We start from the raw sequence: 18600 nt of genomic DNA, 5'->3' as shown, positions 1-18600 counted from the left end.
TTGTGCAATATTTATTACGTACGCTTAAAAAGAATATTTTTTTAGTTTTTATTCCAATACTACAGTGTCCAAATTGTGTTTGAGTATATCAAATAATTATCTCCAGCATTAAAATTAATATATTTCAAAAGAATACGGGAAATGATTATTCTGTGCTGAAGGTCTGTTGTCGGCAACCTGTCATAAATTATTATTCTTCAATATCGGCTTACGATGTTTTTATCACCATGTCCAATAATCGTGTATCCCGGTGCGGCAGGTATATACATTTTAGCAAGAATCGCTGGTTCCGTTTAAGGCAAAATAAGTACAATTTCTTAGAAAGGTATTTAAACCCCTTATTGGATCAAAAGCTGCCTGGCAGGCCGGAATCACCAGAGTGCAACTTTAAATTTTAAGATTTTTGTTGAAACTTATTTTATTTTAATCTCGTTTCACGATTTCTGAGAATATATCACGATCAATTATTCTACCGAGGGTTGTAAAACTATTAATTTTATTGCCCAAGATTTACACTTAAACAAAATCGCCACATTCTAGGGCAAAACGGACCTGCCAAGCCCGCCTCGCGTTAGGTCCAACAATGAAAAAGTGAAGAAATGACACATGTGGCAACAGGAAAAGATGCTACATTTGTCTGAAAAATCTATATTAATAAAAATGAATCGCCGAAATGTATGTACGCTCATAACTTCAGAACGGCTGCACCGAGTTGAAAGATTCATTTTTTTACGTGTTCCTTATTGTCAGGACAAGGTTTATATGTAAGAAAATTTATAAAAAATAAGAGGGCTAAAAGATTTAAAAAAAATAAAAATTTTGCATGGGAATCGCCACTTCGAATGAATTTGAATAGTTGGGTTTCTGACGGACCTGTCGCCTAACTGACGTGTCATACAAAACTATTTCTTCCGTGCGATTGTGAAAAGTATTATTACATTTCAAGTCGTTGTTTGTTTTTTCGTAACAAGAAACGTCGTTTATTTTAAGAAAAGTGTTCGTTAAAGTGAATTTAGTTACGCATTGCGAAAGTTTCTTATTAATTTTGATCTGCCATTCTATTTACGTATATTCACTTTGTTGGTTTCGACAAAACCTCAAACTTTACCGTTATTCGAGGATTTAATTTGAAATTTTCAATATTTTAAAATTCTCAAGACAAAATTTACAGATTTGATTGACAGTGAAAATAATTCTGTGTCGTTTTATGCCGAGAAGACGACAAGCTGACATACGTCCACGAAGTCAATCAATTGTGCGGCGAACTACCTCAGGTGCAAATCGCAATGCTCTATTTCATGGGTAATTTGGATACGGAAGTTGATCAGCGTTGTGCTCATAATCAACATAATAGTCAAACATTGAAGCGAGACATTGGGTGGTATGAATAAAACTGAGTAGACACTCATATTCGAAGTACGAAGTACCTACTTGCAAACATTGTATCTCCCCGGACACAAATTGAACATCTAGGCGTTTTGTGAGCATTTAATCTAAAAATGAGCATCGGTGTGGCAAATGACTATTTGTCCTTATAAATAATAAATTAAGTGTAATATATTTTTGTTTCCTTAAGAATACAAAGTTAACAAAGTTAGTTGAGTTACAAAAGTCTCTTTTGCTCCACGTTGGCCACCAACGAGCGATTTTCAAGATTTTTGTGAAATTTTGCTGGTTTTGAATTTGAATGTTCTGTCCTCGATAGTTGATGCTCAGCAAGAACCACGGGAAGGTCTGGAGCAGATCTCGCTAGGAAAGGAGAGGGCTAGGATTTGTTAATGAGGGATAGAACGTTATATAGTACAATACAATGGAAATACAATACAGGTACCTACAATCTAACTACAATACAGAATACACTACAGATACAGATACAATTCAGATACAATACAAATGCAAAGTTAGTAGCCAATACACCACCGGAAGAAATTGCACCAAAAATTGAGAATGTTGCAAAATGAAAACCCAAGCAAGCACACCGATGGAACTCGGAACGAAATCTATTGGTCGCAGCGCTCACACGCCCAAGGGAGAACGCAGCCGCATAAATCCAAGGCCGACTTACCTCATCCTTATAGGAGATGCGACCCAGCGTCTAAGGGCCAACAATACCCCCCCAGGCCAAAGCGTCTGACGACATGGAGAATTCAGACTCTGAACCAAAGAATGCACTGTTGCAAAATGAAAACCCAAGCAAGCACACCGATGGAACTCGGAACGAAATCTATAGGTCACAGCGCTCACACGTCCAAGGGAGAATGCAGCCGCATAGATACAGGGCCGACTGACCTCATCCTTTTAGGATGATGAACCTCATCCGTTTAGGATGATGACCCAGCGTCTAAGGGCCAACAGAACCCCCCCAGGCCAGAGCGTCTGACGACATGGAGAATTCAGTCCCGGAAAAAGAATGCACTGTTGCAAAATTAAAACCCAAGCAAATGCACCATGAAAACAAAGCATTTGCACCACTGGAGCTAAATTGGCAAGACCCAAGTTAAGTTAGTAACACATACAATATACAGTACAAAATGCTTCAATTACAAAAGTTACAATATACAAATTTCTCCACTTTTGCCACCAAAGAGCGATGACTTTGCTCGCTCGTTGCTGTTGCCCAGCAAGAACCAAACAATACGAGGAGGTCTGGAGTGCGTCTTGCCATTAAAAGAGAGGACTAAGGTTTGATAGCATGGGTGAAGGACACCGTATTTTCTAAATTTGGACGCCGTACTTTAAAAATGTTGAATACGGTATTTTGTGAATTATGAACGCAGTACTTTGTATATTCTAAAGGAGTATTTTATCAGTCCTGAATGCATGTTATTAACAACATATTTAAAAAAAAATCAGGCATTTTTGGAAAAATATCCACTTTCCTTCGTGTTCACAGCACTTAACACAAAACATTTTCGCTAATATTTATTAACAATAAATTAGAAATTCGCGAACACGTGCTACTTTTAACCCAAAACGAAGCTCCAATGTTGCTGCTACCAGACCGGAATCAAAACTGAACAGAAAGGATCGAAAATGTGACCTTTTATCTGGTAGCTCACGTGACAGTGACATCATCGTACGTCACGATGAGATTGCAAAAATTATTTTTCATATTTTAGATCAGAAATTGTACATTTTCGGGGTTAATTTAACAACGTCTAAACAAACTAATTTGTTTTTACTAACCTCGTGTTCTTAGGAAAACGGATTTCGGTTTAATTATCATATATTGATAGTTATCATATTTGAACATTATGAATTGTATTAATAATGTTTAAATTTTATTTAATTATATCGCGAAAATGTATAGCTTTGACCCAGCAACTTCAATCGTTTCGAAAATTTATCCAAAATGTAAACATTGTCTACCAAACGAATCACGGAATCCGATAAATTAAAACTGAAGTCGTACTTACCCTGTTTTCGGTCCTTTTCGGAAAAATATCCATTTTCGTTCGTGTTCACAGCACTAACACAACATATTTTCCGTAATATGTATTAATAATAAACTAGAAATTCGCTAAAACGCTCCACTTTTACGCCGAAATGAAGCGACGATCTTGCCGCCATCAAACAGAAACTAAAACTGAGCACAAAGGACCGAAACAGGTGACCTTTATACAAGTAGCTCAGGTGACATTGACGTCATCGTACGTCACGATGAGATTGCAAAATTTATATTTCATATTTTGGCCGTGAAAATGCGCATTTTCGGGGACAATTTAACATTGTTTAAACAAATTGATTTGTTTTTAATAATTTCAGGCTTGTAGGACAACGGGTTTCGGTTTAATTATCATACATTGATGCTTATCATATTTAAACATTATAAATGATATTAATTATGTTTGAAATTTATTTATTTATGTCGTGAAAATGTATAGTTTTGATCAACCGATTTCAATCGTTTCGAAAATTTTCCCAAAATTTAAATATTGTCGAGTGAACGGATCACGGAATCCGATAAATTCAAACTGAACTCGAACTTACCCTGTTTTCGGTCCTTTTCGAAAAAATATCCATTTTCGTTCGTGTTCACAGTACTAATACAACACATTTTCACTAATATTTAAATATATAAATTAGAAATGCGTGAAAAGAGCCCTACTTTTAAGCCAAAACGGACTCTGATGTTGCTACCACCAAACCGAAATCAAAACTAAACGCAGAGGACCGAAAAATGTGACCTTTTATCAGGTGGCTCACGTGACAGTGGCGTCATCGTACGTCACGATGAGATTGCAAAAATTATTTTTCATATTTTCGCTCAGAAATTGTACATGTTCGGGGTTAATTTAACAATGTTTAAACAAACTAATTTGTTTTTGCTAACTTCGTGTTCTTAGGAAAATGGTTTTCGGTTTAATTATCACATATTAATAGTTATCATATTTAAACATTTTGAATTATATTAACTATGTCATTTCTGCAACTCTTGAGTTATTTTCTAAAATAAATTGACTGATCCATAAATTTTTTTGTCACTGTAAAAGCAAATCTAAAAAATATGAATGCAATGATAAATTTACGAAAATATACTGATGGTATTTTGCACATTTAAGATAGGAAAAAAAAGATAGTATAACAAAAACATGTCGTTGCAGCCAAAATTACTTTTTTGAGAACATATTTACAGTTTCTAAATTCTTGTGAAAATTTGACTTTCGTGTATTTGGATGAAACATGGATCTATCAAAATGGTTCGTCCATTCGTTACTGGGTGCACAATATTGATCTAAAAAGCAATTCCACCAAAATTAAAACTGAAGGATCAAGGTTTACTATTCTCCACGCGGGTTTTTCAACGGGGTTCTTGGATGGTTATAACAATTTTTTAAATTCAAAAAATAACGATAAAGACTATCTTAAAACGATGGACGGGACAATTTTTCAAAATTGGGTGGTTAATCAGCTCATTCCTGCTTTGGCAAAGTTGAACCAAAAATGTGTGGTGGTTTTAGACAATGCACCGTATCATTCGGTTCAGTTGGATAAACCACCCACTTTTTCTAGTAAAAAATACAGGAATGGCTCTTTAAACATAGTGTTGAGTTAGACAAAAAAATTTCGAAGAAACAGTTGTGGGATTTAATTAAACCCTTCAGAAACAATAGAAAAAAAAAAGATATTTGGTAGACGAGACATTAAGAGAAAGTGACCATGAAGTTCTTAAATTACCTCCGTACCATTGTCAATATAATCCAATTGAAATGGCGTGGGGATTTTGTAAGAACTATTACAACAAGCAATTAAATTCTCAACCTTCATTAAAAAATAGGGTGGAGAATTTATGGCTTGAGGCGCTTTCTAAATGTACTCCAAGCATGTGGCAAAATTTTTGTAAACATTGTGAAAAGCTTATTTTATCAGATTGGGAAAAAATATAGGAAATCTTTCGTACGAATCTTTACCTCCTTTAATTATTTCGCTAGGTGAATCTGATTCAGAATCTGAATTTGAAAATGACGGTCATGATACAGATTTTCATATAATGGAAATGGAGTGAATTGTAGCTTGTCGGGGAGTGATATTTTTACGCATCGTTCGTTCTAAATTTACCAAGATAGTATGTGAAAAACTACCTGACGTACAACAAAATAAGTATAATTTTAGTTAGATCATCCACGTTGTTACTTTGCACCAAATTTTAAGCATTTTCATTTTTTTTTGTAACTCTTTATGGACCTGAAGAAGACGTGTAGTAACGTTCTTATTAATAAGTGTTTGGAAGTACTTAGTAAAAGCAAATAAAGAGCACTTACGTAAGCATTAGTAATAGCTATATAGATAAATCATTCAATTTAAGGTCGGAAAAATGTTTCAGAAGAGCTAAACCCATCAAAGCACTAGAGCAAGGTTGTTGTCTTTTAGCAACCCTTTTAGTAATCTGAGAAAAGTAAAAAAAGAGGTTGGAAGATATGGAAATAGAACTCTCCTTTTATTAAACGATTTGTGTTAGAGTTTGAGTAAGCTGTGAAAATGTGCACCATAGCCTAATGTAACACAAACATTAATTTATTGAAATTCCATTGTACAAATATTCAGAAATTATGCAAAATTTGTTTGCCACGTGTTTACTATCAGAAAAATATAAAACTTTCCACGCATACCTTTGTTTTGCCAAATTAGGAGATCCTCCAAAGCGCGAACATTAACATACGCAACCATTCTTAAATGCTCGCTAAATTATGCAGTAACTGCAATGTGTGTAACACAAGATATTCCCAACCCAGGTAAACCGCGGTCTCTTTTGATAGCAAAAATTTTCATTTCAAATTCCGATTTACCCCGTCTTAAGTCCTGCAAACATTTTTCACATTTAAAGAAAATTACAAACTATTTCAATTGTCATATAAAGAAGATAAATTTTCTTCGGATCACATATCGTTGACAATTTTCCATAGACCAAATATATTTAATTCAGGGTCATCTTTAATCGTTTTGAAGTAGCGAAAGCTCTGAAACCCACTTTTGCGATATTTTGTACAAGTATAATTTTCTTCACTTTGAACAAATAACCAGCTAACGCTGCTTCAAAATTTATTGTATCAAGCAAATTTTGTTTGTTCAGGAAAGGAAGGAAAACAAAAATACGACGCAAGGAGTAAGATCCTGCCGAAAGTAGCCACAAGCTAACTCATCAACATCCAGTTGATTTAAAATTGAAGTTAAAATTTCGTCTCGGTATCTTACAGCATTTATGTTTCCAATGTTTAGGAAATGCTGTCAAGTTGGGTACCAGATCCGGTCTGATTTTTGTACAATTTCTGTATTTGGCTCAGACTAGTTTTTGTGCGGAACGCTGTCGTTGATCCTCTAACTTTTCAGTATTTTCGAACAAAACTTTATATTTTACTGTAGCAACTTCAGAAGTGTAGTTACGTCAATTTAACAAACATAACACGTGTGTGCATAATGTTTGCATGAATTATCATTCCATTACACTGGATGTTATCTTAAAGAATTTTATTTGCATTCGAACTCTCTTTTTGTCTAATATTTCAAGGCTTCAGACACTAAGTTTATAGCACTCCATGTTTAAATTACATTTTTTGTGCACTTGTGCTATACAGGCTGTTTTTGAAAATTTTGAAAAGAAAGAAAGGACAAAGAAAAAATAATAATACACAAACATAACGGCGGTTATCAACGTTTTGACCCATTTACTTTAAAAAAATTACGTGCAACAATTAACAAAAATGCGTAAATAAATAATAAAAAATAAAAAACAACAAATTACTATAACAATTCAAAATAAATGCCACAGGACACTCACGAGTGCAAAAGCAAGACAATAATATAATAATGCAATGAATTTGCGTTTTCGTTGGGCTTGAGGTAAAGTATGCATCGGATCTTTTAAGAGATGAATCCTTGCATAAACTACACAACTTTCGAAAAAACTCCCCCACTCCAACTTCTCCATGTTGAACGGAAACAACTCCCGGTCTTTTTCTTTCAAAGCTTTCCACAATTTATGGCAATTAGTCGTTTCAAATTTCCAAGAATTCGCACTAAAGGGCTCTAATTCGTCACACATTTTGTGTATTTTTTGGTACATTTTGACGAATCTGAAAATGCTTTAATGTGAAAAAGTTTGTACAACGAAATACTCACCTTCGTTTTTTTCTAAGACACAAGCAAACCAGATCGACGATATAGGCTGGTACGAAATGAAGCCAGAATCGGAGGAATTTAAGGTAGTACTTGTTTGTGGTAAAAATCACGAGGCACACATTAATGACATGCAAGCTGGGGTAGACTTTTGCTGATAATTTTCCATACTCGTAGAGTTCAGCTATGGAATATCGTACATTTTGTGAAGGTGACTAAATAAATGACACTTACTTTTCGTTAACTGATTTTTCTCAGAACCTGTATAGTTGTAGATAGGTGGAAGCGAACTTTTCTCTCTTGCGTAGTATGCAGCCGCCAAAACAATATTTGCTGTGTAGTCACATGGTATTAGGGATATAGGTTTAGTGTCGGCTAGGAGGCAATGTATCAAACCTAGATACGAGCCTATGAGGAAGGCAGTGATACCTTGAATTGCATCCAGCCAACCTGGTTCAGGTTCTTGGAAGGCGCCCATCACTGAAAACAATTCTCCTGTAACTTGAAAAAGTAAAATGATTTTTTATTAACTTACGAATCGCCGGTCTGACGATACAAACTGGCAAATCTTGAGCTTCGGTTTTGATAACATTTTCGGCCACAGCTTTGGTGAATGTGTAGGTGTTGGGCCAAGAACCTAGAAGTCTGGAAAAATCGAAAATTTTGAAATAAAAAGACCAATTAATAAAGAAAGCTTCAGATTTTTCGTGAAACTTTTACTTACTCTGGAGTGGTGTTTGTTATTGTTTCGTCATCCGTTGACTCCAGCATTTTCAAGAGGTTTGTGGCTGTCATTCCAGGCTCATAGTATTGTTCTTCGATTAAATGTTTTTGGTTACAGTTTGAGTAAGCTGTGGAAACGTGCACCAAAGCCTAATGCAACGAAAAAAATTAGTTAAATTAAATAAAATATGTTTAAAACTTTCCATGCATACCTTTAAGTCACGAACTTGTTTGGCCAAATGAAGGAGATCTTGAACAGCGCGAACATTAACATATGCAGCCAATCGTAAATGCTCGCTAAATTTTATAATAGCTGCAATGTGTATAATACAAGTCGTTTCATTTACAAGAGTCTCTCTATCATCCTGTGATATTCCCAATCCAGGTAAACCGCAGTCTCCTTCGATAACAAAAATTTTCCTTTTGAATTCCGATTTATCCCGTCTCAAGTCCTGCAAACATTTTTTCTATATAAAGAAAACTACAAACTATTCCAGTCTTACAGCTCTCTCTAGGAGTATTTCAAGTCTTTCCTCTGGCGATTTTTCTTTGTGTTGTCGTATAAGAAGGTAGATTTTTTTCGGTTCACATGTGGTTAATAATTTCCGAAGGACAAGTTTTCCTAACAAGCCGGTGCTTCCGGTGATAAAGACTGTCTGGTTTTTGTAAAATTCCTGTATTTGACTCAGAGCCATGTTTATGGTTTTAAAGTGAAACGCTTTCGTTGCTCCTGTAACTGTTCGGAGTTTTTGGAGTGCAAAGTAAAAGCTGATCTATTTCTGAGGAGATATTTTATTTTGTTAGTTTTAGTTTCTTGATGTGATGATAATTCTATATACTAAAATAAATTGCTGTATTTGCGTGAATTATTATCTCATTTTAGTAATTATTGTTGTTATCTACAAAAGAACTCTTTTCCTTGAGTACATTTTCATGTGTTTTTTTGCTTTTGTATAATGTGTCTATGTAATAGATTGAAGGCTTTAGGGGCTGAAAGGGTTACCTTACGACTAACAAATTAGCAGCGAACTGAGTTTAAATTACATTTTTTATTCGCCTGGGTTGTGTATTAAATTTCGCTCTTATGTCTTTTAGAGCTTTATAATGGAAGACATATTAGCCGTAATCAAAAGCGGTATTAAAAAAACCGAGGCATAAGGCGGTATCACTCGGCCTCGTTTGGGACAGTTTTCATCCCATTTGAAATGTCGTGTAAAAACGAGAGAAATTGACTTAGGACGATAGTTTTTTTTTTTTTTTCTTAACAATCCTTATTAGACATATGTTGTCCCTCCTAACACATTCAAAATTATTCGAAAGCTATCGGTGTTTTACTTTTGATACTCTATGTAAATTGTTGAATTATAAAAATCGGTCTAAAGTTATTTAGACAGCACTTTCCTCGCTCTTGAAATCCGGTAGAACATGTTCAGTTTTGTCAGATAATTGTAAGATTCGATTTAGACATTTTTTTTGCTGATAACGCAGTAAAGAGATCCATCTGGCGAATGACTAATTTTATGTTTTCTCGACGTTTCTCGATTTTATATCACAATTTTTGGTTTCTTAATTTCCTTCATTTTTTTTGTTGTTTATTTCGATTTACATTTTTTTATTTATCCAATTTTTCAAATTTTCAGGGTTTGATTTTTCAAATCCATGATTTTCCGCGTTTAAAATTTTTCAATTTGCAGTTTTTGGATTTCCAGTCTTCCAATTTCTCAATTTCTTTAATTTTCAATATTTTGATTTATTTTTCACTTTTTCGAATTTCAAGGTTTTCGAGTTGCAATTTTTTAATTTTGCAATTTTTCACATTCTCAGTTTTTAATTTTAGTCATTTGCAATTTTTCGTTTCCTCAATTTTTCAAGTTCTCCATTTTTTATTTTTCATTTTCCCGATTTTTTTAATTTTCATTTTTTCAATTCCTTTATTTCTTGTTGTTTCGTTCGATTTTTCAGTTTTTCGAATTTTCAGTTTCTCAATTTTTCGTTTCCACAATTTTTCATGTTCCCGATTTTTAGTTTTCAATGTGGCGAATTTTTAATTTTTATTTTCTCGATTTATATCACAATTGTCCGTTTTTTCATTTCCCTTATTTTCTGTGTTTTTTTTTTTCGATTTTACAATCTTTCAATTGTTCAATTTTTCAAAGTTTCAGGCTTTGAATTTTCAGTTCGTCCATTTTTCAGTTTTTAAATTGTTCACTTTGCAGTTTTTGGATTTCCAGTCTTCCGATTTTCCAATTTCTTTAATTTTCAATATTTCTATTTCATAATACATATTTCTTTTTTTTTATTTTTCACTTTTTCGATTCTTAAAATTTTCAAGTTTTCATTTTGTAATTTTTCGTTTTTTATTTTTCAATTTTACAATCTCTCGACTTCCAAAATTTTCAATTTTTCGGTCTGCATCAGTTTTTCAATTTGCCAATTTTTCAATATTACAGTTTTTCATTTTTCGTATTTTCAGTTTCTCAATTTTTGATTTTTCCCTTTTCCAATTTTTTTGTTTCCGATTTTTATTTTTCATTTTCCCGATTTTTTAATTTTCACTTTTTTGGTTTTATATCACAATTTTTCATTTTTTCATTTCCTTTATTTTTTGTTGTTTCTTGTTTCGTTTATTCAATTTTTCAAATTTTCAGGGTTTTTTCAATTTTTCTTCAAATTTTCAAGTTTAATTTTCACTTTTTACATTTTTCAAGTTTTTATTATACACTTTTTTTGATTTTTCAATTTTACAATTTGTTGACTTCCAAATTTTCCAATTTTTCAATATTACGATTTCTCATTTTTCCATTTTCACATTCTCGATTTTTAATTTGTCTCTTTTTCAAATTCTCGTCCCCTCAATTTTACAACTCCCCGATTTTTATGTTGCGTTTTCCTGATTTCATTTCATTTATTTTTCATTTTCTCGATTTTCTATCAAAATTTTTTGTTTTTTCATTTCCTTCATTTTTGTTGTTTCTTTGGATTTTTCAATTTTTCGGTTATTCAATTTTTCAAATTTTCAGGCCAATCGATTCCAATTCGTCGATTTTCCAATTTTTAAATTTTTCAATTCGCAGTTTTTGGGTTTCCACCCGATTTTTACTTTTTGGATTTTCAATTTTTCGTTAAACTGTAGATTTTTCAAATTTTCGACAGTTCTATGCTTCGATTTCTAAATTTTTTTCCAACTTTTCGATGTTTTAATTTTTCTTTTTTAAAATATTTCAATTTTTTTTATTTCTCGATTTATCGAATACAGATGTTTGGATATTTTATTGTTCAATTTCTCTATTTATCAGTTTCTCAATTTTTTTCTATTTCTCGGTTTTTCGATTGTTCAATTTTGCGATATTTCAATTGTTCAATGTTTTAAATTTTAGGTTTTTCGATTTCTGGATTGTTTGATTTTCCAGTTCTTCAGTATTTCTATTTTCCAATTTTTCGAATTTTGACGTTGCTAAATTTTCAGTTTTCCGATTTTTCAATTAATATATATTTTTACTTCCCGAGCGTAAGCAAAGGAAGTATTGTAATCGAGTCCGTCGGCCGACTCTCTACTTTTACGTTTTCTCGATCTTTCATGACCCCTAGAAGACGAAGAAATTATGTCTCCCATTTCCGTCTGTCTGTCCGTCCGTCTGTCCGTCTCTGTCCGTCTGTTGTCCCGGATTTTTATTAGACAGATAATCACCGAAAGTACTCGACCGATTGTTGTGAAATTTTGTACTTATATTAAGAATATCATGTAGATGGTAAAACGCTAACCAAAATTTGTCTAATCATCCCCACCACTAATGCGATGACGTCACTTCAAAATTGTACATAGTAAATGGGTTTTCAATTGTATAAAATAACATAGTCCTACACATGTAGTTTACAACTCTGAATCGACTTTTCACCCGAAACGTCCAGATTTTTGGAAAAAAAATCAAAATTATAAAACAACATTTTGAAATTTAATTTTTAATCTGCTAACCAGAATGCTTTGAAATGTTGCAGATGTTTTAAGGCTATAAAGAGCATCAGAGCATCATAAATCTTTAGTCAAAAAATATTTGCTTATCCCCTCCAAAAACTTGATGACGTCAGCTCAAAAGTTTGTGGAATAAATCATATCTAAAATGTACAAAATATGATGAGTCTGTACTTGTGATCTATCACTCCATTCATATTTTTTGGATTTGCATATACAGGGTGACTCAAAAAAATTAATGAATGCGTAAATATATTTTATTGATTTAATCAGGAACTTCAAAACGGAATGCTCTGACATCTTGCAGATGTTTTAAGGTTATAAAGAGCATAATAAATGTTTAGTCAAAATATATTGCTTATCCCCTCCAAAAACTTGATGACGTCAGCTCGAAAATTTGCCGAATAAATCATATCTAAAATGTACAAAATATGATCAGTCTGTACTTGTGATCTATCACTCCATCCATATTTTTTGGATTTGCATATACAGGGTGATTCAAGAAAATAAATGAAAGCGTAAATTTATTTTACTGATTTACTCAGGAACTACAAAACCGAATGCTTCGAAATCTTGAAGATATTTTAAAATTATCATAAGCATGGTAAATTTTTGATCAAAACGTATTTGGTCGTCCCCCCTAAAAAATTTATGACGTCACCACAAAATTTTGCTGAATAAATCCTATCTAAAATGTACAAAATATGGTGAGTCTCTTCTTGTGATTTATCATTCCATTCAAATTTTTTCGATTTGCATATACAGGGTGACTCAAAAAAATTAATGAATGCGTAAATTTATTTTATTGATTTAATCAGGAACTACAAAACCGAATGCTTTGAAATCTTGCAGAGGTTTTAAGGTTATAATGAGCATAATAAATTTTTAGTCAAAATATATTTGGTTATCTTCTACAAAAAACTGATGACGTCAGCTCAAAAGTTTGCCGAATAAATCGTATCAAAAATGTACAAAATATGATGAGTCTGTACTTGTGATTTATCATTCCATTCATATTTTTGGATTTGCATATGCAGGGTGACTCAAAAAAATTAATGAAGGCGTGAATTTATTTTATCGATTTAATCAGGAATTACAAAACCGAATGCTTTGAAATCTTGGGAATATTTTAAAGTTATCATAAGCATGGTAAACTTTTGTTCAAAATGTATTTGTTCATCCCTCCTAAAAAAATTGATGACGTCACCCTTAAATTTTGCTGAATAAATCCTATCTAAAATGCAAAAAATATGATGAGTTTGTACTTGTGATTTATCATTCCATTCATATTTTTTAGATTTTCTTAAGAGGTGATTCAAAAAAATTAATGAAGTAAATTTATTTTATTGATTAAAGACAACACTTATTATTAGTATTACACCCCAACCAACCCAATTTGGTAGACACAAAATTTGTTAAAGGAAAAACTCGGTTGAAACATAAGGGTAGCACCCTTATTTACATCGACTTTAATATTACAGACCTGCATTTGTTTTATGCGCTCACTTGGTTCCGCGAATGTGAAATAGACATGTTTACAATCAACCAATTGTGAATTTCACCGTCAAGAATTAAAATAAAACCCAATGTTTTATATAATAAGCGGAAGTCGAAGCAATAAAACCGATGGTCGTTTTGTTTACAGTTTCTCTGTTTGACTCTCACGTATGCTGTTACGCCTGTCATCTTAAATTAAGAATGTTTATACATACACGATTTTCAGTTGCCTCTGATACGTAGGTATACGTGAGTAAATTGTTTCGTTATTTTATTGATTATTACAAATCAATATTCAAAACGACCCAATTCATTTTCCCGAAAATTTGAGAATATAATAATTTTATTCTTAGTATTACACTACATCTATCCCAACTGATATACGTGTCCTTGCAAAAATGTTGATGACGTCATCGCAATTTTTTTTTAAATTCCCACTACAAAAACGTAATGAGAAAAAAAACACAATAGGCATGCAGTCGTCAAGTTTCCGACAGCGAGGGAAGTACTGTCTAAACTCTTTAGACCATTTTTTTTTTATTTTCCCGATTCTCGAATTCGCAGATTCGATTTTTCAGTTCTTCAATTCTTCGATTTTTGGATTTTTCGGTTGGCTAATTTTTTAATTAAATATCTCAATTTTGGATATTTGTTTCAGTTTTGGGATTTTTCAATATTTCTATTTTTCGGCTTTTCGGTTTTTAATTTTTTGGATTTTCCGTTTTTCGTTTTTTAAACTTTAGATTTTTCAATTTTCGACTGTTTTATATATATTTCGATTTCTGAGTTTTTCGAGTTTTCAGTTCTTGTATATTTTGATTTTTCTTTTTTCCGAATTTTTTATTTTTCGATTTTTCAATTTTTTTTATCGAGATTCGGATGTTTCGATTTTTCGATTTATCGGTTTTTCGTTTTTTTACTTTTCGGCTTTTCGATTTTTGAGTCATCGGATTTTTCAATTTTCCAATTTTTTGCATTTTCAAGTTTTGATGTTTCTGAATTTGCAGTTTTCCGATTTCTCAATTAATCTATTTTTTGATTTTCCCATTTTCGCCTTGCCAAGGTCCCGATTTTTCAGTTTTTCAGTTCCTCAATTTTTCGATTCTTTAGGTTTGCAATTTTTCGGCTTTTTTTTAAATCGAATACTTAAATACCGAATTAGTGAAGAAATTGAAAAATCAAAAACTACAACCGAGAACCTGAAAAATTAAATGTAGATCTAGAAATTTAAAAATCGAAAAATTGAAAAATCAAAAAAAATCGAGAAACTGAAAAATCAAAAATTTAGTAAAGACACGAAAAATTGAAAATCGAAAACTTTAAAAATTAAAAAAAACTGAAGAACCAAAAAATTGAAAAATACAAAAATAACTAGATCATAAAACTGAAAACTCAAAAATTTATAAAACTAAAAATCCAAAAACCTGAAGAATCGAAAAATTGAAAAAACGATTTAAGAAATGAACAATTGATAAATCCAAATTCAGAAATGGAGAACTTGGAAAATTGAAAAATTTGAAATCAAGAAATTGAAGAGTCGAAAGACTGAAAGATCGGTAAACAAATATTCGAAATACTGAAAAATCAAAAATTTATAAAATCGAAAAATTGAAACGTTGACATTAAAAATTAACAAAATGAAAAATTAAAATGTCAATTGAAACTTTTAAAACGGAAACAAAAAATAATAAAATTGGAAAATTGAAGCAAAGAATCGCAAAACTGTGGGATCGAAATAATGTGGAATCTAAAAATTGCAAAGCAAAAAACTGAAGAGGTGAAAAATTGAAAAAACGCAAAAATTTATTAAACTAAAAATAGAAAACCTGAAGAATAAAAAAATTGAAAAAGCAATTTGAGAAATAAAAAACTGAAAAATTGCAAATCGAAAAATTGAAAAATCGGTAATAACTGGAAGATTGAAAAATTAAAATTCGAAATACTAAAAAATCAAAAATTTATAAAATCTGAAAATTGAAATACTGACATTAATAATCGAATAATTACAAATTAACAAAATTAATAAAAACTACAAATTTCCAATCAAAAAATTGATTGAAATTGAAAATCCAGAAATTGAATAAGGGAACAATTATTGTAAAAAAAAATTCGAATTGAAAATATCAAATAATTAAAAATCGAGAAACTGTAAAATTGGAAGCAAAAAATTGAAAAAAACTGAAATAAATATCTTCACAAATAGAATTTTCTGTTTTGGAAATGGCTTCAAATTTGTGACATATACACGAAATACTAGTTAACACCCCAAATTTAAATTATTTTGATGGATAAAAATTTTTCAGTTCCTCATCACAAAAATTCTGCAATAAAACGGTGCTTTATAGCAAAACATATTTACCGTAATTTAAAGTGCTATTAAAAAAACCTAGACAGTTTCGCTGACATACTTTCTTAATCACTTCTATGAGACTAAGGTACAAAAAAAATCTTAAAAACAATTGTGATTACTAAAATTGGGTTTTTTTGTAAAATTATTATTATTTTTTTTAATTAAAAACTGGACGCCTTGATAAACCATAACTATGGAGTCATAATATTTTGCTTAAATAGAAACGAAATAAAAAAACAAACACCACTTACCATTTTCAGGAAAATTTTGACACAATCTTTCGTTCTCCGAAAAATTTAAATTCAAGTAGACACAGACGTTTCGCTTTACAACAAAGCAATTTGCAATCCAACGAACTTAGAAATGAACTTTTCAAGCAGACACGTCATACATCTAACCAGTTCTGTACCGAATATAACAATATTGATGCAAGTTGAGCTGTTGTGCCATTCACAGAAGGTCACACTTGGTTTGGGGGGCGATGGTCTCTTACCGCTTCCGTTGTGTTTTTTTGACTATTTTTGTCATTAGAAATTCTCAAAATTTTCCGCTTCTCCACCTTTGGGTAGGTGTGGCAGAAATAATTACTATGTAGCACATAACCGTATTACAATTAATGTACTTGAAATGATAAAGCGTCTTTTGTAATACCTCAATTAGCTGATGGAGTTAGGTGTTACACAAGAACGCAATTTAGTGCACTGTTCAGGTCGATGCGTGTGTACTAAAAACGCATTGAAAGACTCTAAAACATGTACGGGGCATTTTTTGCAGTCGTATTTTTTTTTCTACACGCGAAATGTAGCTGTAATGGGTGTCAAATAGCGATGGTACAGTACAAAGTAGAGTACAATGACGGATTTAGAAAATATTACTCGGATCAAATATACACCGAGAGTTCTGCTGGTGTAGTCATGGTTACCGACGTATACTTACCCAAACTTTGCTGCGAATTATTTCAGTTTTCCGGTGATGTCTATAAACTTTATATTATTAACTCCAACGTGAAAGAATTAGAAGATTCGTGTTATGAAACCGTATTCCAAGGTATAACTATATTAAAGATCAATCGGAATGAAATAAAATTAATCAAAAAAGCCACTTTCAAAAATCTAAGCGTGGTAGCTATAGATTTGAGTTCAAATATGATACACATAGTGGAAATCGGTGCTTTCAGTGACCTACTCCTCTTGAGCGACCTCAATTTATCCAACAATCAGATAGTAATATTAAATCCACAATCAATGATAAACATGCCAGGACTAAACCGAATAGATCTTAGCTGCAACAAGATCAAGACTCTTCAAAGAAAGTCCTTTGATAATTTGAGGGCAGACTTTGCTTTTATTAATTTACAGAACAATCTCATCTCTTACGTGCACCCTCAAGTATTTGAAGATATGTTGTCGGAACAAGTGTCTATTTATTTGGATCACAATTTGATCGAAAATGTGGATAATATTTTTGACAACCACTCTTTTTTGGAAATTTGGCTGAATAACAACCCAATCAAGCATTTTTCGGATGTTTGTAAACAAGAATGTAACACATGGAGTATAATTTTGACGTGTACTAAACTAAATGAGACAGAAACTGAATCTGCGGTTAAATGGGCTTTTCGTAAAAATCTTACGTTGTTTGTTGATGACTGTGAACCAAATTCTGATACGTGCAACAGGGCGTACTCTAAGGAAGGAAGTAGTTTCAGTGTTCTCATTGCTGCTTTAGTGCTCATAAACGTGGTTTAATTTTGGCGAATTTTAACACTTCGAATTTACTGTTTCTCCTTTTATTAATAAAAAGTATTATTCTAGCATTTACTTTCCAGAATACTTATTTCTCTTTTTGTTAAAACACAAAAAAACTCACAAGAAAACTCACCAGTTCTGAACAAATTTATTTATTAATAGTAGTATTAATTTATTATTACAAATTAACTTAATCTACATCAGATAAATCAATAAAATAAAATAAATATTCGAGTGTTATATAATAAATGTTCTATTCTTTCTGCTTGCCCACCCCTTGCCATAGTTCCCTTATCTTCCATACTTCTTTCATCCAGTCCAGTCCTCTTCCATCCTCGTTTAGCACTTCTTTCCTATTTTCCTCCGATTCTCTCAATCCTTCACATTCTTCCAGCATATGCTCTATTGTTTCTCTCTCTCCAACATATCCTCCACCTTCTGTCAGTTTCATCCATCCAAAAATTACTTTATATCTCTTCATTTCCACACCTAAATCTCGCCATCATTCTTTTCTCTTTTATATTCTCTCTGTGTGTACTTTGATACTTCATCCTTCACTATTTTTCAATTGTCTGCATTATATCTAGACTCCGATATTTTCGATCTGCGTTCTTGTGTATCTATATCCTTATCTCTTACACTCAGTTCTTCTTTCATACCCCTTCCCATTTCTCTCATTCTCTCTATGTCTTCACATG

At 32.1% G+C, this 18600-nt stretch overlaps 2 protein-coding genes across 3 annotated transcripts in view; one reads left to right on the top strand and one right to left on the bottom strand.

The window, feature by feature from the left end:
* The window catches only part of LOC135129375 (uncharacterized), a 194230-nt gene that overhangs the window by 157216 nt on the left and 18414 nt on the right, over window positions 1–18600 (top strand). The window lies entirely within an intron of this gene.
* Window positions 7135–16752, bottom strand: LOC135129376 (fatty acyl-CoA reductase wat-like). Of its 2 annotated transcripts, none has more exons than XM_064056527.1 (8): window positions 16406–16752; window positions 8841–9116; window positions 8550–8789; window positions 8339–8487; window positions 8150–8259; window positions 7849–8094; window positions 7618–7798; window positions 7135–7571 (listed from the first exon to the last, which is right to left on the bottom strand). In XM_064056527.1, the coding sequence occupies exons 2-8, from the start codon at window positions 9030–9032 to the stop codon at window positions 7250–7252; spliced, it is 1440 nt and encodes a 479-aa protein (XP_063912597.1). In that variant the 5' UTR covers window positions 9033–9116; window positions 16406–16752; the 3' UTR covers window positions 7135–7249. The 2 variants fall into 2 exon arrangements, with proteins under 2 accessions (XP_063912597.1, XP_063912598.1); XM_064056528.1 differs by having other exon boundaries at window positions 8841–9073.

This window comes from Zophobas morio, unplaced genomic scaffold (assembly GCF_036711695.1).
Source record: "Zophobas morio isolate AGI-343-1 ecotype UQ-CSIRO unplaced genomic scaffold, CSIRO_AGI_Zmor_V1 ptg000016l, whole genome shotgun sequence".
Lineage (NCBI taxonomy): Eukaryota > Metazoa > Arthropoda > Insecta > Coleoptera > Tenebrionidae > Zophobas > Zophobas morio.
Note: the sequence above shows the minus strand (reverse complement) of the source record. Positions and strands in the feature narration are given on the sequence as shown.

Bases quoted from the DNA above. Each gene is read 5' to 3' on its own strand.
- LOC135129376 (XM_064056527.1), bottom strand. From the start codon at position 9,032: ATGGCTCTGAGTCAAATACAGGAATTTTACAAAAACCAGACAGTCTTT. The intron at 8,790-8,840 runs GTAAGACTGGAA...AAATGTTTGCAG, and splicing joins AAATACTCCTAGAGAGAGCT to GACTTGAGACGGGATAAATC. The intron at 8,095-8,149 runs GTAAGTTAATAA...AATTGTTTTCAG, and splicing joins TATCGTCAGACCGGCGATTC to TGATGGGCGCCTTCCAAGAA.